This window comes from Bos taurus, chromosome 11, assembly GCF_002263795.3.
Source record: "Bos taurus isolate L1 Dominette 01449 registration number 42190680 breed Hereford chromosome 11, ARS-UCD2.0, whole genome shotgun sequence".
Taxonomy (NCBI): domain Eukaryota; kingdom Metazoa; phylum Chordata; class Mammalia; order Artiodactyla; family Bovidae; genus Bos; species Bos taurus.
The window spans coordinates 86,859,334-86,883,274 of record NC_037338.1 but is presented as its reverse complement, the minus strand read 5'-3'; the positions used below and the strand labels follow the sequence as shown (position 1 = coordinate 86,883,274).

Below are 23,941 nucleotides of genomic sequence, written 5' to 3'. Positions count from 1 at the left end.
GTTGGGGTGGACTGTGGCAGGCAGAAATTGCGGCCAATGCCTAGAGAGCTTTCCTCACACGGAAACAAAACGAGATGAGCTTATGCACTAACGTGACATCTTTTGCAGGCATCCGTGGAGATCCCTGGACTCCAACTCAGCAACCAAGACTACTTTCCTTACGTCTACTTCCACATCGACCTTAGTCTTCTCGACTAGAAAGATGACCTGGTACCGCTAAACTTCAGTATCCCTGTGAACTACTGCAGACACTTCTTTCCTCTAGCCCGAGAACAATTTAAGTATCCTACAGATTTTAGATTTTTAGAGAAATTGCTCACAAAGATTAGAGACAGTTGTATTTATTTTTTGTAAGTTACAGTAAAGAAATGTTCTCAGTCCTTTGAATTGTCTCTTCATTTATATTCTAACGTATTTCAAAAGTTCCATTTTCTGAATGTCTCACATGAATGGGGACTTCCTATCAATTGGTAGCCTGCGACTGTACTTCATGTCTTAACGAGACATGCTGTGAGGGTTTAATAACAACATATCAAAAACCCTGGGCTAAGTGTATACCCAGCTCTTTCCCCTAGTAGTTGCTGGTGAGGCCCAGACACAAAAGACGGCCTGGAGGGCAGTTCCCACTTGACGATCCACACTGTTTTTCATCCTTCTATATAAACTCGCTTTACATTTCACATTTACAGCTGGAACCTGGCCTTGTGGGTCACAGGTAAGACCTGTGTGGCAGCAGGCATCCAGACGGTGTCACGTGAGCCGCAGGTTATAGGGAGGACAGACGTCAAGGTTGTCCCTTCACAATATTTATGTACAGGCTAAACACCACACTCTGAATTTACCATGTGGACACTGATTTCATACATTTATTGGCATTGTCCAAAATATTGTTTTATTCTTTAATGGAAAAAAGCTATTAATATTCAAATGAAAAGGGTCACATTAAAAAACCTGTATGTAAGAAACAGCCTCCAAGAACATCCAAGCAGCAAGTCAGAGGGAGAGAAAAACGCTTCAACAGCCCATCCGTTTTCTTCAAAATATTACTTGACAGGATACAACTCATTTCACTGGCTACGACAATTCATAGAATTTTTCATTGTTTTCTTGAGACGCAAAAGTTCACTGTTGCAGTGTTTTCAAATGACCAGTCAAGGGTTAACTTCTCGGTTAAAAAGGCCACTGGTAGGTTCCTTGGACTGGAAAGGACGTTCCTTCACCACAGGAAAATCTGCTCCCAAGAAAAGAAAGCTGAAGTCTTTGTGGAGCCTCTCACAATTCATCTTTCTCCAGGTCGTCCAGCTCCACGTCACTCAGGTCAATGTCATCTTCCACGGGAAGCTGTGGGACAGAAAACCAAGGTCAGGCCCTGCAGGGTCTACACAGAGCCACAGGCAGGCGACCCTGAAGTCTGACGTCTCCCTTCACACGGTCAGGCCTGCAGGGTCTATGTAGAACCACAGGGAGGATGACGCTGAAGTCTGACGTCTCACGTCACAGAGCAGTACACTTCTAGCAGTGCTCTGAGCACAACAGCTTTTGCTCACCCAGCTCCTGCTTTTAACCCTGCCTATCAGTACAGAGAGAAAACTAACAGTGATTTAACTTGTCCTTTGTGGAGGATGGGCAGAAATGTACTGGAATATATTTAATTTCAAAGCCTGAATTTTGCACTTCTCTCAGAGTTACTGAATTCCAGGTTAAATGTTCACTTGAGGGCTGGTGGGAAAGCAACCTCAGTGAATTTCTCCGGCTGTTTGAGGCATGAACATCCAGTGCTGCACCCGACGACAGGGAGGACGGGACAAAGGGCCTACAAGCCCAAGAAACCGACACTTCAAGGCCAGGCTCATGTCAAAGCTCAGGTCTGAGGGAGGGGACTTGGGTCACAAGCAGCAAAGCTGGGTCGGGAAAGTCAGAGGCAGGACGGAAGCCCCGAGTCCTGCTCATGGCTCAGCTGCCCTCAGGACTCACCTCGCCGTCCTTGCCATCCCAGGGCTCCCTGGTGCTGATGGTGGGGAAAGCACCACCGCCTACAGGCGCCGTAGATCCACGCCCGAAAGACAGCTCCCTGAGGGGAAGATGAGAAGATGTGTGTTAACAATGGACGGTTGGTGCCAGTGAAGAAACTACTCTTTGCTCCTGAGAAGTACTTCACGAACTATCTTTTCCATCAGGCACAACAATGTCACTGTATGACAATATAATGCAATTCCTGAGGAAGGCTCTGGCAGCAGATAAAGCCCGTTACTACCAGCAATTTGAAAAACAGCGCAAACGTATCTTGCCAAAATACAAGTAAGTAAAAAACGATCAAAGTTGATCTAGACATGGGTTAGACCAGAATAATACTTGATTAACAAAATTCCACACTAACTTTAGAACCCAAGAAGGTTTCTCAGTACGGCCACTTTCCAAGTTCTGGGCCAGGGAGTCACTTTCCCACCATTCCCTGAACTGCTGTATGGGCAGAACAGAGGGCTTCCGCACAGTCAGTCAGACCCTGCGGGTACCAGACTCACGCAGGCTGGTACCCAGGATGGCTCAATGCCAAGTGCACAGGATGGCAAAGGGGCCCGAGAGGAGAAAAGTGGTAGGATCACTTGCTAAGTAAAAGACTTCCATTGCACAGGAAGATGATTCCAAAGCTCTAATTTATGTACATTTATGCTCTGAAATGTGAAAGAGAAAATTACTCCACTTATTGCATACTCTAGCATAATCTAGTTTGGAACCATTACCACAAAAGAACCAAGTAAACAGTTTGACAAAACAAAAACAACTCAAAGAAGGAAGACGTTACCTGAGAAACTCATTAATGCCTTGCTCACTGAACGATCCCTTTAGGAGAGCAAATTTCATCTTGCGTGCGTTAATAGCTGCCATAGCAGGGTATCCAAACCCTCCAATCCCCAGCGCGTTCTCTAGTTCAGATTGGGCTCCAGCTTCTGTCCACAGCCACCTAGAAAAGTGGATTGATTTTTAGGGTAAAGATCCCTTTTGAATTAATTAGAACCCTATTAGCAGACATTAATTAAAGAACAAAAGATTACACATCAAATCATTTACAGAATGAGATGGGTATAGAAAAAAAAAATCAAAAACTAAAGATGAGTTTTTTAAATAACATGTTCCAGATGTGCTCCTAAGTAACCTTGGTTCCTCTCCTGTTTCCTACACCCTAACCCTAAATGGACTGGTCTACCTACAGGACCGTTTCTCCTCCCAGTCCAATAAACCTGATGAATTTTCTCTGTTACCTGAAATCCTATCAGTATCATTTGGGGTTATTGATGTTCTTTGGGCACGTAACAACTTTAAAAAAAAAAAAAGTTAAGGATATGTCATAATTCACACATGTAAAAAATGCTCAACCAGACTTCGTGGGTAGCACAGTAGCTAAGAATCTGCCTGCCAATGAACACAGGTTCAATCCCTGGTACAGGAAGACACCACATGGCGCGGAGCAACTACGCCCATTGTCACCACTACTGAGTCTACATGCTGCAACCATTGAAGCCCGTGTCCCTAGGCTCGTGCTCCCCAACAAGAAAAGCCACTGCATTGCGAAGGCTGCCCACCGTCAGCTCCCTCTACTCATACAGGGGTGAAAGACAAGGAACCTGGGCACACGGCCTCCTGCAAGCACACGCTAAACTAAGAGAGGCTGTGCAAGGCCTCTGTGTGAGACCTGTACCCACGTGGTACCTGGGACAGCAGTGGAGATGGAGTACATAGAGCAGAAAGATGATACAGTGGAAACAAGAGACGAGCTTTGTTCTAAACATTTGCCAACGTCCGGCCCTCACGCAGAAGAAGGTAAAGAAACATGCCTCTATTTCTGTCTTTATCTAGCCTTCAAGGCTGTGCTAGAATTTAGAATTCAGCTGTTACTAATTGTTTTTGCTTGCTAGCCGAGGACTCCAACCACCATTAGAACATGATTCCTATAAGAAAAAAGTGTACCATGGTACAAATAAGATACTTGCGTTGATTTGTTTCTTCCTAGGTGGTAATTATTTTTATATACTAAAAAAACACCGGAAGATGAGCCCCTCAGGTCAGCAGGTGTCCAATATGCTACCAGGGATGAGAGGAGAAACAGCTCCAGAAGGAATGAAGAGGCTGGGCCAAAGTGGAAACAACGCTCAGTTGTGGATGTGTCTGGTGGTAAAAGTAAAGTCTGATGCTATAAAGAACAATATTACATAGGCACCTGGAGTGTTAGGTCCATGAATCAAGGTAAACTGGATGTGGTCAAGCAGGAGATGGCAAGAGTGAACATCAACCATCTTAGGAATCAGTGAACTAAAATGGACTGGAATGGGCGAATTTAATTCAGATGACCATTATATCTACTACTATGGGCAAGGATCCCTTAGAAGAAATGGAGTAGCCATCATAGTCAACAAGAGAGTTCAAAATGCAGTACTTGGATGCAATCTCAAAAACAACAGAAGGATGTTGGTTCATTTCCAAGGCAAATCATTCAACATCACAGTAATCCAAGTCTATGCCCTAACCACTAATGCCAAAGAAGCTGAAGTGGACCAGTTCTACAAAGACCTACAAAACCTTCTAGAACTAACACCCAAAAAAGATGTCCTTTTCATCACAGGGGATTGGAATGCAAAAGTAGGAAGTCAAGAGATACCTGGAGTAACAGGCACGTCTGGCCTTGAAGTACAAACTGAAGCAGGGCAAAGGCTAACTAACAGTTTTGTCAGAATACACTGGTCATGGCAAACACTCCATTCCAACAACAAGAGACAACTCTACACATGGACATCACCAGATAGTCAATACCAAAATTAGACTGATCATCTTCTTTGCAGCCAAAGATGGAGAAGCTCTATACAGTCAGCAAAAACAAGACTGGAAGGGACTGGCTCAGATTATGAGCTCCTTATTACAAAATTCAGACTTAAACTGAAGAAAGCAGGGAAAACCACCAGGCCATTTGGCTATGATCTAAACCAAATCACTTATGATTATACAGTGGAGGTGATGAACAGATTCAAGAGATCAGATCTGGTAGACAGAGTACCTGAAGAATTATGGATGGAGATACTATATAATACTGTACAGAAGGTGATGACCAAGATCATCTCTAAGAAAAAGAAATGCAAGAAGGCAAAGTGATTGTCTCAGGAGACTTTACAAATAGCTGAGAAAAGAAGCAAAGCAAAAGACAAAGAAGAAAAGGAAAGACAACCCAATTGAATGCAGAGTCCCAGAGAATAGCAAGGGGGAGATAAAAAGCCTTCTTAAGTGAAGACTGCAAAGAAATAGAGGAAAACAATAGAATGAGAAAGACTAGAGATCTCTTGAAGAAAACTGGAGTAACAAGGGAATATTTCATACAATGATGGGCACAATAAAGGACAAAAACAGCAAGAACCTAACAGAATGAAGACAATGTGGCACGAATACACAGAAGAACTATACAAAACCTTAATGACCTGGATAACCACAAGGGTGTGGTCATTCATCTAGAGCCAGGCATCCTGGAGTGTGAGGTCAAGTGGGCCTTAGGAAGCATCACTATGAACAAAGCTAGTGGAGATGATGGAATTCCAGCTGAGCTATTTCAAATCCTAAAAGATGATGCCGTGAAAGTGATGCACTTAATATGCCAGCAAATTTGGAAAACTCAGCCGTGGCCACACGACTAGAAAAGGTCAGTCTTCATTTCAATCCCAAAAAAGGCAATGACAAAGAATGTTCAAATCATCATACAACTGTGCTCATTTCACATGCCAGCAACGTCATGTTCAAAATCCTTCAAAGGCAGACTTTGGCAGTACATGAACCGAGAACTTCCAGATGTACCAGCTGGATTTAGAAAAGGCAGAAGAACCAGAGATCAAACTGCCAACATCTGTTGGATCACAGAAAAAGCAAGGGACTTCCTCTGCTTCATTGACTACGTTAAAGCCTTTGACTGTGTGGATCACAACAAACTGTGGAAAATTCTTAAAGAGATGGGAATACCAGATCACCTTACCTGCCTCCTGAGAAACTTGTATGCAGGTAAGAAGCAACAGTGAGGACCAGACATGGAACAAAGGACTGGTTCAAAATTAGGAAAGGAGAACGTCAAGGCTGTATATTGTCACCCTGCTTCTTTAACTTAAATACAAAGTATATCATGTGAAATGCCGGCTAGAGGAATCCCAAGATGGAATCAAGATTGCAAGAAGTATCAACATTAGATAGGGAGATACCTAAGACACCACTCTTAACGGCAGAAAGTGAAGAGGAACCAAAGAGCCTCTTGATGAGGGTAAAAGCGAAGAGTGAAAATGCTACCTTGAAACTCAATATTCAAAAAACTTAAGATCACGGCATCTGGTCCCATCACTTTAAAGTGTAAACAGTGACAGATTTTATCTTCTTGGGCTCCAAAATCACTGTGAAATGTGACTTCAGCCATGAAATTAAAGGACGCTTGCTCCTTGGAAGGAAAACTAGGACAAACTTAGACAGTATATTAAAAAAGAGAGATACCACTTCGCTGACAAAGGTCCATATTGTCAAAGCTATGTTTTTTTCCAGTAGTCATGTAGATGTGAGAGTTGGACCAAAAGAAGGCTGAGGGCCAAAGAACTGATGCTTTCGAACTGTGGTGCTGGAGAAGATTCTTCAGAGTTCCTTGGACAGCAAGGAGATCAAACCAGCCAATCCTAAAGGAAATCAACCCTGAATACTCATTGGAAGGACTGATGCTGAAGGTGAATTTCTAATACCCTGGCCATCTAATGTGAAGAGCTAACTCACTGAAAAGACCCTGATGCTGGGAATGACTGAAGGCAGGCAGAGAAGGGGATGACAGAGGATGAGATGGTTGGATGGCATCACCGACTCGATGGCCATGAGTTTGAGCAAACTCTGAGAGATGGCAAAGGACAGGGAAGACTGGCGTACTGCAGTCCATGGGATCAGAGTTGGATGCGACTTAGCAACGAACAACAAAAAACACACCAACGTGAGCAGAGGAACACGGACTACAGGAAACACTGAGGGAACCACGTTCAGGCAGCACTACACTCTCCTTCCCAAACGATCCTGGGACAGTTTGATAACTCACCCCCACATTTTCTTCTTGTATTTGTCCGCCAACTTCAGAAGAACTTCCAAGTAAGAATTTCTGCCCGCAGCTCCTGATTTAAAGACAAAGATTTTACAGGTAAAAAGAAAGGAGTTGGTAAAGTAATTCCATCTATTAAGTGTTCTCTATTAAGTGTCATCTATTAAGTGAGCAGGCAGCACAGAACTAATGGAGAGCGAGCCCCCACTGGCCATACCTGTGTCAAGAATGTGCGGCAGCACAGCCACGACGCAGAGCTGATGCTCCTCACACGTCTTCTTGGCGACGTCCTCGTTGATGATCTGCGGGGCCCAGAACACAATGGGTGTTGGAAGACCATGTGACACAGAACCCACAGGTCTGCTTGAACAGACTGGGCACCGTCATGCTTATTGAAGAGCAAAGTAATTCAAGAGCTAGATAAGGCTCTTCCCAAATAATACTTCCTGTGTGTGCTACAGAAACACGAACGAGAATTCCGTTTTTATCTCTTAGCCATCTATCTGCAGTGGGGGTGAGCCATTTGTATGCACACATGGTCTCTGAAATCAGGATGCCTGGGCACAGCCTTGCTCTGACGTTTAGTTGTTTAGACAGGTAAGAAAGACATTAACATGTATTATATATTCTCATGGATTTGAGGCTTTCTTTGCTTCTTCCTCATATGCAAAATGGAGATAAAAACAGTATCCACCTGTAAGTGTTCACAGGAGAATTAAATGAGAAAAATCTACATAAAGGAACAGTGCTCATCACATGGCCAGGTGCTCAATAAATGTTAGCTATTATTTTGAGAATGATAAATGAAAGACTGGATTTAATTTTAATGAAGCGAAGGTACCTTTTGCTTACAGTGCAATTACTTTCGTACTCAAAGTTATGAAAAGCTGCCAATTTACAAGACAAGTTCTCCCCATCTGAAAGTACAAAAACACTCTGAAGAGAACAATTTAAAAAAGAGAAAGAGCTAACTGGCAAAGACAGAAAATGTCTTTACTGCTTTAGTGTGGTCTTTCATCAGACTGGAAAAGCTCTCCTTAGTACAGGAGATGAAAAGGTTTACCTCAAGCAGCTCAGGAGGTGGAGCGTTATCAGAAAACAGATCAAGGGCCCGGGAAACAATGTCGGATCTCGTGCGTCCCCCGTCGTAATCCACAGGAGACTCACCTTTCTGAAATATCTTGATTGTAGGGAATCCCCTAATCTATTAAAAATTAAAATTTTGTTGCTGTTTGTTACAAAGTCATGTCTGACTCTTTGCGACCCCCATGGACTGTAGCCCGCTGTGCTCTGTGGTATTTCCCAGGCAAAAATACTAGAGTAGGTTGTCATTTCCTCCTCCAGGAGATCTTCCCAACCCAGGGATCAAACCCACATCTCCTGCATTGGCAGGTGAATTCTTTACCACTGAGCTACTAGGGAAGCCCCCAAAATAAAATATCAGAGTAGAAATCAAATTAATATTTAATAATAAATAAGATGATCTTTATGGCTAAAACTACTTTATAGGTAATTTAATCTAACAAAAACACTCCCTGGCCTGCATCAGTGTCTAAGGGGCAGCATGGTCTATCAGTCAGGGGATATTAACAGTCTCACTGCCAGGCTTAGCCAAATCTTAATTCAACCGCTGGACATACATCAATATAGTAATATATGTGCTCGAGAACAAAGGGACCAACTTCAGAAGCTGTATGAGTAACCTGTGAAAGCCTGGGGTCACATTAAGCCCATAGGCAGTGCAATGCTGAAAGCAAAACCAAGAAACCTCAAAAGTCTTCAGTCCCAGATTTACTGGTTAAGATAGTGAATGATTTCATTTCTTCATTACAAAATGGCTAAATTCCCCTCCCACCTCCTAGGGAAGCCAGGAATACACGATGGAGTGACAGTTGAAAGCAGCGTGTTTCACAGAGAAACCAGCCTCCCAAGCACACTCACCCCGTATCGGCTGGCGAGAACCTGGTTCACAGTGGCATCCACAGCTGCGAGTTTCACTTTGCCTTTGGTTTGCTCTTTCACCTCTGTAGCGGCCGCGGCCCATTCTGGCTCTAGGCTACAGAAAACACCCTGCACTTTAAAAGGGTATGCCAACTCTAGGCACACATACTTTAACTGCTGCGCACATTTCCATCCAGTCCAGTGAAATCACACTTGGGAAACACTCCGTGTGCAGCTTTATGAAAGCTGTGACGCCCCACCCTCCCACATTCACTTCCCCATCCTTCATCCATCATGCCCCTCCCAACCCTGGATGCCAGCTCCCTGCTCATCTCTGAAAACATGACAGAGGAAACACTCGGCACAAATGCTGAGGGTTAACATTCACATAGAGCCGGAACTTTGGGGGAGAACATCTTGGGGATCACCTATGACCTGATTCAGCTCTTCAGAAGTGAGCCAGGTGAAGAGACTAAAAGCACTATGACTTAAAAAAGTATCTGGTACAAAGCACTTACTTTTTGCAGTGTCCACACCAGGGAGCATAAAACTCAACCATCCAAACATCTTCACTGTCAAGGACATTCTTGTCAAAGTTGTCGTCTGTCAGCTCAATCACGTCCTTCTTACTTGAACTGTCACCTCTGCCCTGTCATTTGTGACATTAAACCTTAGGTTACAACTTGGCCAAAAAGAACACTATCACCATTCTAAATATACATATAGCAATAATCAATTCTACATCTTAACAAAGTTTTGAATTCTTCTTTCAAGTGAAAACTATTTTACCCAGATAGGGAACATTCCTTAGTATTATTATTCTTTTTACCTGGCAAACAGTATTTACTTTCAAAGAATTACCAGTACACTGAGTATCACATCTAACGTGCACCTGAACTCTGTTTTTGCTACCTTCATTAAGAGAAACCCCAGCGTGGCTCACAGAACCACCGTAGTAACACTGTTCTCATTCAGAACCACACTGGTTCATCCTGGATACCTACAGTTCAGATAAACTCCCTACTACTTGAGAAAGCTAAAAACAACACTTAACCCTCTTATCTTTTCAAAGCATTTTCTTTAATACTAAACCTATAAAGCAGTCAGAATTGATATAATGCTTTCTGTTGCCTGGATGAAAAGCCATCAGTGTTGGAAAGACAACCTGTGCTCATTAAATGTCTTAAGTTTGAGAAAAAAGGCATGAAATCTCTGGTAAGCTAGGTCTGTATAAAGAAGCTACTCTTACTGGTCTCCTAGGAGTGAAGGGCTGTTTTTATTATGTGTGCAGGCAGACCTTGGAGATCCTGTTGGTTTGGTTCCAGACCACTGCAGTAAAGCAAGCATCGCAATAAAGCAACTCATGAATTTCTTGGGTTTCCTGGTGCACATAAAAGTTATGTTCACACTATATTGTAGCCTATAATTTTCATATCGTAGTCTATTCAGTGTGCAATAGCATTATGTCTAAAAGACAATAAATATCTTAATTCAAAAATATGTTAGTGCTAAAAAATGCTAACCCTCATTTGAGTCTCTAGCGAGTCATAAACTTCTGTGTAATAGCAACATCAAAGATCATAGATGACCATAATTATAACAAAAAACTTTTGAAATACTCCAAGAATTACCAAAATGTGACAGGATGAGCAGACGCTATTGAAAAAATGGCACCGATAGACTTGCTTGATGCAGGGTTGCCACAAATCTTCACTTTGTAAAAAATGCAATGATTTGAGAAGTGCAATACAATGAGATGTGCCTGCATGTGTCAGGAAGAATTCAATGCCTTTTCACAAAAACATAAGTACATCATGGTTAAAATCCACATTTCATACAAGGAGATCTAATATATCCATCTATAGAACAGGAATCTTCTTCCCTATCCAACTGTGTATGTGTGTGTGTGCACGCATGCTCAGTTGTGTCTGACTCTTTCTGGCCCCAGCAGGCTTGCTTCTCTGTCCATGGGATTTTCCAGGGAAGAATACTGGAGTAGGTTGCCGTTTCCTACTCCAGGATATCTTCCTGACTTAGGGATTGAACCAACATCTCTTGTGTCTCCTGCATTGGCAGGCATTCTTTACCACTAGCACCACCTTGGCTCTCTATCCAATTATGTATGAATAAAACGTCCAGGGATTTCAGCCTGACTGCCCCAGACACAGGCCAAGAGGCCATCCAAATTTCATCCGTGTTTGCCCTGGACGAGAGCGTATCTCCCTCTCACCACTTTGGAACTACAAACACCATGGAGGCCCAAGTTCAGCTTCTGGGGCCTGAAGCTCTTTCTTGCTGTCTTCCAACTCTTCTACTTAGGCCCAGGGCTAAGGAAGCCATTGCGGGGCCTGGTTCTTGGCCTGCAGCTCAGCTGTGGTGGACACCCCAGGGCCGACTGGCTAGGAACAGAGACCTCAGTGGGCACACGAGCAGCTCTGACTCCCTCTGCAGTCACTTGACTCAATCTCCTCTTATTATTATTTTTTAAACTCAAAGTCCACCAATTTAAACCACTTTTAAAAACAATCATCTTCTTTGCAGAGTTTCCTTGGTGGCTCAGCTGGTAAAGAATCTGCTCACAATGTGGGAGACCTGGGTTCGATCTCTGGGTTGGGAAGATCCCCTGGAGAAGGGAACAGCTACCCACTCCAGTATTCTGGCCTGGGGAATTCCATGGACTAGTGCATGGGCTTGCAAAGAGTTGGACACAACTGAGCGACTTCCATTTTCATGCCCAGTTTACAATCAGGCTTCAAGATCGTGACACACATTAAAAACTGACATTATACAGAGACTTACTTGTTTTCCAGAGCTGTAGCCACTGCCCCGGCCGCCAAGGCGGTCTTTCACAAGCTGGCGCAGAGCACTGAGGGCAGCGTCCACGATGGCCTCACCAGTTCTGCCACCTGCAGGGAGATAGGGGCATCAGGTGAACAGCAGTGGGCAGGCTGAGTGTCTATATCTGATGCTAGCTAAAGACTGGAACAGACATGTCTGTCAGCTTCATCTGGTGTTCAAATAGACCTAACAACTCGAGTGTCTTTAAGACAGGACCAGTTTCTTCTAGGATGTTATTTCCTGCTTAAACTTTACCCTGGGAAAACTAATTCCTCTTCTTCAGTTTTAGGTTTATTAGTGTGAACAAGGACATTCCGTTCACCCACAAACACCATCTACTATTGAGAACAGTTCACTACAATGTCTACTGAATGTGTAACATGTACACAGATTTAAAAGGTTATCTAGTTAACAGAGCAGGATAAATTTCTAAACACAAAGTACCAATGAGGGGAATGGAAAAAACTATTTAAATGAGATTAATGGACAGAAAGGACTGGACAAAGGAGGATACGAGGCATTTGAAGCTAAGAAACTGGAAAGCAACCTACTTCCTTCTACCTTGTTTAAAACACAGTTATTCTGGGCTTTGAGGTTCTGTAGCTGAACTTGCTCTTAATTTCAATCCCTGTATTTCCAACAGTGACAACAGCCTTGAGAAGTTTACCAAAAGCTATGTGCTCAAGAACAAGTCAGGAGACTCTTGATTTACTCAGAAGAAAGTGGACAATATATGCCTTGAAATTATCAGAGTTCAAAGGCAAAACTAATAAAATCTCTTCAGAAAGTTTTTTCTTTCTTCTTTATTAGAGTTTTCCAATCAAACTGCCCAGGAAGAGATAAAAACTTCTAACACTTCAGACCTGACATTAGAAAGAAAATACAGCACAGCAGCACTCAAGAGTGTGTTCAGATCATCGTCTACTACATCCTGGCTGAGATGTAGTGACCAAGCATGTCGATTACTAAGATAGGCAGGCAGGCAGACCTCAACATAAAAACAGCCTTCTGCTCCTTATCTACTGCAGACACCCCACTTTCTGAGTTAGTGCCCTTCCCAACAATCTCTACCTAGAAGTACACCAAATCAAGAAATACACTAGGGGAAAAGAGAGGGTTTTCGCATTCCAGACCAAAGGTGAGCAAATTCTTCCTGCAGAAGATCAAACAGTCATTATTTTTGGCTTTGCAGGCCACACTGCTTGTTGTAGCCACTTGACTCTGCTGTCTTACTGTGGAAGTAGCCATAGACAACACCAGTGAAAAAGCATGACAGTGTTTTGAAAACTTATTTACAAAAACAAGCAGCAGACCAAATGCTAACCCCTGCTATAAACATTCAATTTTCACAAATTAGCAAAATTAAAAAATTATATTCCAAAGCAGAAAAGCAGGTGTTTACTAAGAAAATTGAAACTTTGTTTTATGGAGTTTTAGAGCTATCTTCAATAGGATACCTATTTGTGACCTCTTAAATAACAGGCCAACTCTATAAAAGAACAGCTGACTAAAGTAACATTTAAGTCTTGACAGTCTGGAGCCAGAGTCCTCTCCAGCTGCTTCAGTAACTCACAGCAGATACAACTACCTCATCTATAAAAAGGAGAACATGCAGGACTCCTTCATTATCAACAGTTTAAAAGACTAAATAATAGCTTCAATAATTCAAATACTATATATGTTTACAAGACGTGAAGATTCATGGGCAAAACACTCCACGGTAATATCAACAGTTCAAACTGACTTTCCAGTTACAGGACTTTCTTTTCCCACTCTTATGCTCGAACTCCTAACAGTGAAGGGATGAGCAACTGGAGCAAGAAAACACTTGCAGATCTTTAAAAATACTATATAATTATAGAAACTTATTAAACAGTAAGTAATGAGTAAAATATCTTCTTGTTGTTTAGTTGCTAAGTTGCGTTCAACTCTTTGTGACCCCATGGACTGTAGTCCGTGAGGTTCCTCTGTTCATGAGATTCCCCAGGCAAGAATACTGGGGTGGTTTGTCATTTCCTTCTCCAGATAAAATATTGAGTAACTAGTATTTTTTTTTTAAAAACTAACGAGAAAGAGGAAAGCACAAAACATCACTACTCTACCATTGCTAAGACCATGTGGTCTAAGCTAGCATAAACAATAATAATAAAAAAAACCTCTCACCTGTTTGACACGTTTAATCTCTGAGCAACTCAGATGATGTAGGAAATCACAGATCAGGAAATTCAGGCACAAGGCAGGTGAGAAACTTGCAGGCAGCAGGACCAATAGGTTACAGAATCCCAGGTTCTCTATCTGGTCCTACCCACTCATTAGAATTCCAACCAAGGGCATGAAGTAATTAGGAAAAGTTCTTACCCTGATAATCTTCTGGTTTGTTTTTGTTGGATCCAAAAATCTTAATGGTAGGAAATCCCTGAACACCATACTGACCCCCTAGGGACTGATGTTTGTCTGCGTCAACTGCACCAACTTTGACAACATCCTGTGGAAACACAGAAGGAGTATCTGTTTTTCTTTCAACCAGAGCAGACTCCACAAGAACCCATCATCTGATGATGCAAACTCAGAGATGAGATAATAAAGGGCAGGGTCCTATTTGCCAACAGAATTGATGACAGCTGTAGCCTGGGAAATCAATCCTAAATGGAGGACTGGACAACAGGCAAGTCAGCCTGTGAGGAAACTCAGCTGCTCCCAGAAATAGCCCGACTAAGCACAATTATGCCACTTCACTGGGAAACAGAATTAACGAAAATAGACAAGACAAAAATTAGAATGTACAGTATCCCCTTGTTCCCTACATAATCTTGGAAGCAGAACAAGAGTACTGGGCTTCAACATGCAAACTGACCTCCTACTGTACATTAAGCCCATTTGCTTAAACTTATTTCAACATACACAGGTGAGCATGAACATCCCAGAAACTCACTTTCAAGGCAGTTGCTGCTTTCTTCCATTCTGGTGTTAACCTCTGGCAGTGGCCACACCTTGCGGGGGATGAAAATACAAGGAAACAGTCAGTCTTTGATTCCAATTCGAGAAACACTCCCCAATGGTCTCCTGAGTGCCATGGACTGGGGGTAGGGGCTTTCAGGGAGAACAGCACTAAAAAAAGACATGATTGGCGACCAGAAGGAGCTCACTGTTGTGATTTCACTACAATCCTTTTTTTTAAAAAATCATAATAAAAAACCTTCCAAATTACTGCTGAGTTAAATTATACTTAAACGGTTTAAACAAATACTATCATTTGTAACTCCATCTCTGAGGGGGAACATCAGTGTTTACCTTGCCGAGTGTGCCTCAAGTGTGGTCTGAGGTCTATGCTAAGCAAAATGCAGATTCTGAGACCCCAAGGAATCAGAGTTCCTAGAGAAGGGGTTCAGGAACCTGTCTTTAATAAGTCCCACTAGTGATTCTTCAATCTATTAAGGTTTTATAGCCCCGATATAGTCCAGAATTTTCATCTTTATAGATGAGACGACTGTTTTAGAGCCTGGATCTGTGGGGCCTGCGTCTTAATGTTCTGTAGCTCCCACGGCAGCTTGTGGAGTTAAAAGGCACATGGAATCTCAAGTCAGTAAGGCTAAGGAGTGAAAACCTTGACACCACAAGGTGGTGTTAAAAGAACAAGAAGAGTGAGACAGTGACACACAAGGAAAAATATTCTTCATCTTTTAGGTACTAGTACTTGGGAAAAATTACTGTGAAATGTAACACACAGACAAGTGCTTTAAAAAGAAATTATATATACAAAAACCTATCGGTCATCCAGGTTACAGACAGCTGTATTATTTTCATCACTGTGTAATATCCATGTATGAAGACAGCATAGCTAGTTTAACTACAGGTGACTACTTCCTTTTTTAAACAGTCAATTTTCTTCTAATTAGGTCTCTAAGCACCTAATGAGCCAATGCACGTGCCAGGACCATGAAGCGCATTCTTCACACAGGATTTCATTTCATCAGCACAGCCACCCTGCAGGCAGGCTTTGTGGTCATTTTCATTCTACAGATGATGAAACAGAGCCTGAGAAGGTAAGAAACCCTTCCAATGTCACCCAGTGACGGAGCTGCCCGACAGGTCTTCCTGGCTGCAGATCCCACGCTCTTAGTCAGTATGTAACATCACCTTCCATGGGGGCCTAGGCATAATCCAATAGTTTAGAAGTCAAGATCTTTCAGCAAAGTGCCCTGAAATGCTGATTCTACCCACTACCTACACAGTACATTTTGCTATTCAGGTAAGCTACTTGGAAATCGAGGAGTCAAAATTTTACAGGACTTTGTGCCTCTTTAATTTCAATTTGTTCTAACGAAGGTAGGACTTAAATCAGAGATTTTCAGAGTACATACACCCTGTAATTTCAACGTTAAGCAATATAAAGACAGATCAAAATGCCACAAATATAAATATAGCAGCATACCCTATAATTCAGGGGTTTTTCACTGGGGTCCACGGATCTCCAAAGGGCTAGTGGACAAAAACTTAAGGGCTCTGTAAGCTTTGATGGGGGGGAAATCCTCTATTTTCATTAACTTATAATTAAAATTTAGGATTTCTTTCAATAAACAGTAATAACATATAGTGGGTTAGTACTTGTGACTCTGTCAAAAATAAAAATCACAGCTATTTTCTCACCACCACTATAGTTGGTGCAAGTTTCTTTCAACATCATTTACGTTCATCACCATTTCAGAATTATGGTAGCTAGCTGTTAAAATCGGAGAAGGCAATGGCACCGCACTCCAGTACTCTTGCCTGGAAGATCCCATGGATGGACGAGCCTGGTGGGCTGCAATCCATGGGGTCGCTAAGAGTCGGACACGACTGAGCGACTTCACTTTGACTTTTCACTTTCATGCATTGGAGAAGGAAATGGCAACCCACTCCAGTGTTCTTGCCTGGAGAATCCCAGGGACGGGGGAGCCTGGTGGGCTGCCGTCTGTGGGGTCGCACAGAGTTGGACACGACTGAAGCGACTTAGCAGCTGTTAAAATCTACTGCTGGACCTTGGTATTTATAGTCTCTGTAAATGAGGACTACAAAACCATACCAAGATTTACTTTGATAGTTTAATAATCTTATTCCAATATTTCAGGTTTCCTTTGTGATCCCATAGCTTTTATTCTATGCATGTAAAACTTTTATTCTTAGGAGGAACTCATAGTCTTCACCAAGCTGCCAAAGTTCAAACACACTGAGAGGTTAAAAGCACACTCTCTAATGAGACATTCTCTCATCCAGGACACTATGAAGCAAAACTTTGCCAGTTAACAATAATAATTAACTACTTGATCCAGAACCTTCTCAAGCATGCTGACCGGTTTTGTTTTGAAATGAGGTATATTTTCATATACTGCAGCTCCCCCAAAACAAGGTAAATTACTAATGCCATAAATGACAAAAAATATCAAACTTATAAAAGCTGCATACAAAGGCATTCAACAATATTAAGCCTGTAGAACTGCCATTTGTACCTTTACTAAAATGAACGAATCTATACAGAATTCTTATTTGGATAACAAAGAAAAACAAAAGGAATAAAAAGAAAGGTATTAAGATGAACAGTATTTTCATAATGTAGTAACTTAAACTTTTAAAGTAAAGGATTTCACCATGATTTGCTACACTGAACTGGTACTAAGTTTCTAAAACTGTTTTCTTTTTCCAAAGAAAAAACTGAAAAGCAATAAAGGAAAACCTTTCATCAGGCATTGCCTAAAAAGTGCCTGTGCAAGGAAGGTCTGCATGAATTCCACTCACTACTCGCCTTGCCTCTCCGAGGACCACTCTGGACCTCCAGTCAGCACCCAGCGCGCCTGCAGATACAGCTGGTGGTGCTCCACCTCCTCCAGGCGCTTGTCACCTGCAGTTTGTAGCAGTGACAGTCTCGTGCCTATTCTGCACTGATTCCATTGATCTGTTGCTACACGTTTATTTGTCGGGGCTTTGGTTTTGTTTTCAGTAAGTATTTCAACTACATAAACAAGCAGTGCAATACTGTGTATTTTGACCGTGTAGATGACCCTTGAATAAGGAGAGTTACAGGTGCTGCTGACCTGCTGCAGTCGAAAATCCACATGTAACTTTCTAGTCAGCCCCCTGTATCCACAGATTCAACCACAGCGAATTGTGTAACAATGGAGTACAAATTTGTTGGGGGAAAAAGAAAAGCCCACATTTAAGTGACTTGCGCAGTTGTATCTTCACTGCAGAAGGTTTCTTTTTTCCCCTCAGAAGTAGATGCAAAGCAAGAGAAGAATTTATCTTCAGCCCACTTACATTGTCCTAAAGACCAGCTAAGTGTGTCTTCCTAAAATTCCTTCTTTCTTGCAACTATTAGCTACTTCCAGCATTTTTCTGGAACTGACTCAAACTCTGCACCCTCTAATAGTCAATCAACCTTTTCCCTCTTATATCTTTTACTTTTTACCATTATGAGATTTCTTTTCATTCGCATTACCTGGATGTGTCCTCTACCTCTTTTAAACCATCAGTAAATTAGGTAAACAAGATGGCTCAACCGACAACTATTTCATAATTACTTACCATGGAGCATAGAATTCTACAAGCCACAAACTGTCACTCTGAATAACTTCTCGGTTGAAGTTTGAGGGAGTTAATTCAATTACATCATCACTAGACGAATACAGACCATTAACTGTTATAAAGAGGGTACAGCTCATCAGACCTGGAATGACAAGAAACGTACCATCAATAGCAGGGTTCATGCTCTGACTGGAAAAGTTCTTTTCACCTAACCTAGGCCGTTCACACAGAGGACAGCTTGGGTCAGCTCTCTCCTAGCCCCCTCCTTCCTCCACTCCCCCACTTTCAGCCTGGCTACTGTTCGAGCTCCTGGGATTTTACTCTCTCTGGGGCAGTGCTAAACAAGAAGGGAACAGACGGCCCACACCCTCATCTCTTTGAGCTGTGTTGGGAACAGATTTAAATACTATTCTTGGTGCCTTCCCTATGCTAACACCTTCATTCTGTACAACCACACTCTATGAGGCAGGACTATTACTGCCATCTTCTGGGCAAGGGTGCTGAAAAACTGGGACGTTCCATCCAACTCTGAAACCCTGGGTAATCCACCCACTATTTCTTGTGTTATTCAAATGCATTATTAGCATGCTATTTTTATTAAAGCTTTTTGACGGGAAAAATAATTATTTGACTCTTTGACTAGACTGTGACTCTCTTAGGGACAATGATTTTTTTTTTAAGTATCTTTCTTGCTACTAACGTTATCCATGGCATATCATCAGGCACTCACAGCGCTGCTGGATGAGCTCTGAAGGTTCACGTGAACAACTGACAAAGGGAGGGCAGACAGTCTACTGCATTATTAACAATTTAGCCACCCTGTGGACCAAATATATTTCTCTGGCTACTCATATGCCACCTTAGTCACAATTTCATATGCTTACTTTGTAGACAGGATTTAGATTTCATGTGGAACTTTTTAAATAACCCAATGATAAACTTCAAGAATGAGTGCATATTGATGTCAACTGTTATGTTGCTCAATCCTCCACTAAGGCATTCTGAATTTTCAAATCGCTTTCAAATACATTGGATCCACTTGATTTTTCACAGCACTACTAACTAGAACGTGGGAATCATCCTGATTTTGGAAACACTTGCAGATAGAGATTAAATGGCCCATCCACAGTCACACCTAAAACTGGTGGAGCAGCTCTGACTCCTATTTCCAGCTCTATCAATTAGACCATGTTGTCTTTTCAGTTCTCAAGATAAAAAGGTTTAGCATGCCATGGCCATGAATAACAATCACACTGCTTGAGAACACTGCATCGGAATTACAAATACGACTAGCACTGTAGGAACTTCACCGTGAACTCTACCACATTGTAGGAACTTCACTGCAAACTCTACTAACAGTGATGTGATGCCTCTAAAGGTTATCATGCAATGGGTATGATCAGATTTGCTTTCTACAGAGTCTTCTGGCTGCAATGTGAACAGGGGATGGAGAATTATCAGGAGAGTGGTTTCACATAAACCGAGGGCAAGATGAAATGAATTACAGTAACAAAGGCTACCGGGAGGTCAAGAAGCCACGGCTGAAAACTGCCTACTGGATATATAATGACAGAGAGGTCCCCAGGGGCCCTGGGCGGTCATGGTAGAGAAGCAAAAGTAAGCAGCAGTCAGGCTGCACAAGGTTAGAGAAAGCAGGAGGGAACAAGCTGGTGAAAACAATACAGTATCTTTTAAAATAGGTTTCTTATAAAGAGCAGGAGACACCAAGTCAATGTGGGATAAAAGGAAGTTTTCTTTTCAAGGATGGGAGTGATTTGAGTATGAAGGGAAGAAATATGTGGAGCAGCAGAGACTACTACAGGGAATAATGGAACAAAATGCCTGAATTACGAGGAGGGGAGTAAACCCAGAGTCAGAGAGAGGGGTATCTTGCCACAGGATGAACTCCTCTTCCATTTCAAGAGGTGGGGAAGGGTGAGTGTGGACGGAGGTCAAGCCAACCAAAGAGAGGCTCCCTTTATAACTGCAGGTCAATACAGCAGCCACTAGCCACACGGGGCTACCCCAAAGGGAGGCGTGCTGGAGGTATAAAAAGCACACTGAATCTCAGAGACTTGATAGGGGAAAAGAGCAAATTATCTCAGTATTTCTGATATTGATTTCCTCGAGATATTTTAGATATAATGGATAAATAAATATATATTAAAATTAATCTCACCGACTTCTTTTTGTCTTTTAAATATGGCTACCAGAAAATTTTAAGTTACCACATAAATTTAGCATTATATTTCTATTGGGTGGTGCCACTTAATAATCTTTTCTTTGCTGCAGAAAAGATCAGAGATGGACACATTCACTAAAGCAAGTAAATCAAGAACCTAAGTAGAGACCATCCTAATTGTCAGTAAGCTTGAGAATAAAACTGGTCTTGGAAAATCTTCTATGGATTTTAAATATATTTATCTTCTTTAAAGAAAAAAATCTGTATGAATTGTTATTTACTCAATATATTGAGCTCCTTGCAAAATTTTCAAAAAAAAAGCAAGAAAAAAAACTATCAACAGTCCTGCTTAGAATGAATTATTAATATTTTGGTAGATATTGTAGCTGACATCTCTCTACATCATACAGAGATTTAAATTTTTATATAAATGTCATCTTATTATACATTCCTTTTTGTAACCTTTTTCACTCAAAATAAGTTACATTTTCTACTAAGTAGCCCCCATGTAACCATTTTTAATGGCTGTATCATGTTCCTAATCCACTACTGACATAATTCGATGGTTTCAATATTTTTTTTCTAGTAAGAGGCTAATGCTAAAAATTCTATTTATTCTCAAATAAATTTGATTATTTCCCTAAGAAAAAATCTTACAAGGGAGATGGGGTATGGCTACCATTGTGGTATATGTATCTGTTTAACTAGCCTCCAAAAATTGACACCTCAACTAAGAATAACACTTATAAGACACTACATACCGTTAACTCATTTACTCTACATGGTATGTGTCATCATGCCCATTTTTAGCCCAGGAAATGGAAACACGGAAAAGATAACTTGCCTAAGGCCACATAACTAAAGAGTAACTAGGTACCCATCCCCAAATTTTAACCAAAGGACTGGACTCTGCAGGAGTAAACCCCAGAAGGGGCATTCTACAGACTGTGCAGGGGAATCAGGTTCTTTCTCTTCTCCTGTCAATCGGGAGGAACAATGAAGAAGGCACTCTCCTCTTCATGCTGTTCCAAGAAGGTTGGAGTCATTACAGGATGTTTTAATGACTGTTTCACTCATTAAACAGTGATTTTTGTTTAATTGTTCACCTCAGGAATGTGGTAGGAAGACAGGCATGCCTAATGACACTCAGTATAACATAAACTTCAGCTTTTTTCCCTCTAGTAATGGTGCTGGACTTTGGTAACTTTCTATAAAGCGGCCTGGATCTCACAAGAGCACCCTCCCACTATAATGGGTATCAGTGGTAATGTCTTGATAAAGGTTCAATAACTAAATTCTTTAAGAGGCAGTAAGACCTAGTAGGGTCAGAAAGAAATCAAACATGCTACTCCAAAAGCATTAAAAGGTGTACAAAACCCAACAGCAATAACAGCAGTCAGTAACTACCTCCTACAAAAACACTCAGGCCACTTAAAATGATAAGAGTAGGTCAATGTTGATCGATAATGATCTGTTTCTAATATTCACATGGTCATTCCACTCACTGATAACAAGCACCAATGGGAAATTGGAACATCCAAGTATCTAGAAGCTTTGTGAGCAGATGGTTTTGCCATCTGTGGCCTCCCACTATTCCCCAACAGTAGTTAAGGATGCTATAAATCTACATCAGTAACCTCTCTGTACTTCACCTGCTAGCAAGAGTACATGGTCCCAAAAAAGTCATCTAGAAACCTAGAGGGCGCCCCAAAAGGCTGACTACCTTAAAATGAGTCAACTGAAAGAATCATAGATGCTCTCAGAGCCCTGTCTGAATTCACTTGCAGGCAACTAAACAGAAACTAAGTTTTAGCTCCTCATCTATTATCTCTACAGTAATACGGCAAGTATTTCTATCTTGCTTTCTCTCTTTAGGTGTGTATATATGTGTATATATATATACACATATATACACAAATTCTTTAATCCCGAGAACAACGCTAGGGAGTACAAGCCCAGAGTGGTTAAGTAACTAGCTCCCAGTCACCTAGCTAGTAGATTCGGGGGACCGAGGCTGGGACCCATACCTTGCTCTCTGGACCAGCGTGCTCAGGTACCCACTGTTACAGCGCCTTGACTGGGACCAAGAGGGCCCAGGGAAGGAAGGGGATCCTCCGTTCACTATTGAAGTCGCTAAGACATTTACCTTAGTCTGGGTTCGATTTAGTTCTGAAAAGTTCAATCACATCTAAAGCGCTCTTACATCGTGAAACCCGCTTTAAGAAGGTACTGGGGCCTTTGAAGGAAACTTCTGATCGATTTCAGGACTGGGTTTTGATATTTCAGGTTTTTCACAAGTGGGAATTCCATAAAACAGGTGGTGAGGGCAAGCTGCAGTATGAGGAGCCTGTGACTCCCCCCGAACACTCGAGGCCCAGAACAAGGGCCCCCTTCCAGGTGCCCCACCCCCATCCCAATACCCAGCCACGGTCAGGGACGAGCCATAGTCGGTCTCGGGGCGCTCGATCGCAGCTCCCGGCCTTCGCTCATACCCCGCCCGCCCCTTCACAAGAGCCCGGCGTCCAGCACTCGGACCCCGGCTCGGGGCTGAACCCAGCGCCCCGGGTTCGCGCTCAGCCTCGGGGCTCTCTCGCGCATACGCTCCACCCCCCACCCCAGCCCAGGTGGGATGCGGTCGCCCCCCGCCAAGGGCTCCCTCACCTTCCCGCGCGCCCCACACGTCTGCTGGAGGGCCAGCGCAGGGTGGGGGCAGGGGAGGGGAAGCTCGGGTCAAGGACAGTCTCAGCTCGCGGAGTTCCCCCACCGCCGCCGGGGCTGCCTCTGCGGCATTCTCCGCGAGGACCCGGCCCGCGACCCTCCTCGCCAGCGCGGGGCCCGGGCAAGGCCAGGCGCCCGCTTGCTCCCCGGGCCTCTCAGGCTGTTCCCCTCACCTCACCCCCCGGCCTCCCAGACGAGGAGGCCCAAGCCTACCAAGCACCAGGCGAGCCATGCTGAGCGCCCGCGCCGCCACACACTCCAGCCGCCGCCTCACCGCCGCGCCGCGCCCCCACCGCCCCTCGTACCGCCCTCGGCTCGCGAGGTAAGCGCGGGGCGGGGCGGCAGAGGCGGGCCGGAAGACGCTCGCCAAGCCGTGGCCGCGGCTTATTGGTCCGGGCAGACTTCGTTCATTTGCATAGCCAATGAGAGGCGGCCGGGTAGAGGTTACCGGTTTGGGTTTTTGCGGGGGCGGGGGTGATGGGCGGAAGGAGGGACTCGCTGGAGGGCGGGGCAAACCAGCTGTCCGCCCCGCCCCCCACCCTTGTGCCTCACGTACCCACAGCCCTGCTTTTCCGTACTTGTTCTTTTTGGGAGTAAAGTCGTTAGTATTGTTT

The 23,941-nt window shown here is 43.1% G+C and overlaps 2 protein-coding genes across 7 annotated transcripts in view; one reads left to right on the top strand and one right to left on the bottom strand.

The window, feature by feature from the left end:
• The window catches only part of ATP6V1C2 (ATPase H+ transporting V1 subunit C2), a 60,646-nt gene extending 60,265 nt beyond the window's left edge, over positions 1–381 (top strand). For 5 of the 6 annotated variants that reach the window (XM_059891133.1, XM_059891131.1, XM_059891130.1 and 2 more), the window contains one exon: positions 109–380. In XM_059891133.1, the coding sequence (XP_059747116.1) occupies positions 109–198 (90 nt within the window). In that variant the 3' untranslated portion in view covers positions 199–380. Of the gene's footprint in view, positions 1–108 lie in introns of all 6 variants that reach the window. The other variant, NM_001083653.1, reaches the window with a different exon arrangement.
• Positions 326–23,665, bottom strand: PDIA6 (protein disulfide isomerase family A member 6). The gene is made up of 13 exons (NM_001206345.1): positions 23,541–23,665; positions 18,428–18,569; positions 14,802–14,859; positions 14,228–14,354; positions 11,831–11,937; positions 9,550–9,680; positions 9,032–9,146; positions 8,154–8,294; positions 7,308–7,392; positions 7,091–7,163; positions 2,804–2,962; positions 1,975–2,071; positions 326–1,341 (listed from the first exon to the last, which is right to left on the bottom strand). Exons 1-13 carry the CDS (start codon positions 23,557–23,559, stop codon positions 1,273–1,275), a joined length of 1,323 nt encoding a protein of 440 aa, NP_001193274.1. The 5' UTR covers positions 23,560–23,665; the 3' UTR covers positions 326–1,272.
• Positions 23,666–23,941: the final 276 nt, after the last annotated feature.

What these genes read in the sequence shown, in the direction of transcription:
- PDIA6 (NM_001206345.1), bottom strand. An exon ending in TGGTGTGGACACTGCAAAAA is followed by an intron (nt 9,147 to 9,549) that starts GTAAGTGCTTTG and finishes TGTTTTCTGTAG; the next exon opens with CCTAGAGCCAGAATGGGCCG. An exon ending in TACAAGAAGAAAATGTGGGG is followed by an intron (nt 2,963 to 7,090) that starts GTGAGTTATCAA and finishes CCACTTTTCTAG; the next exon opens with GTGGCTGTGGACAGAAGCTG.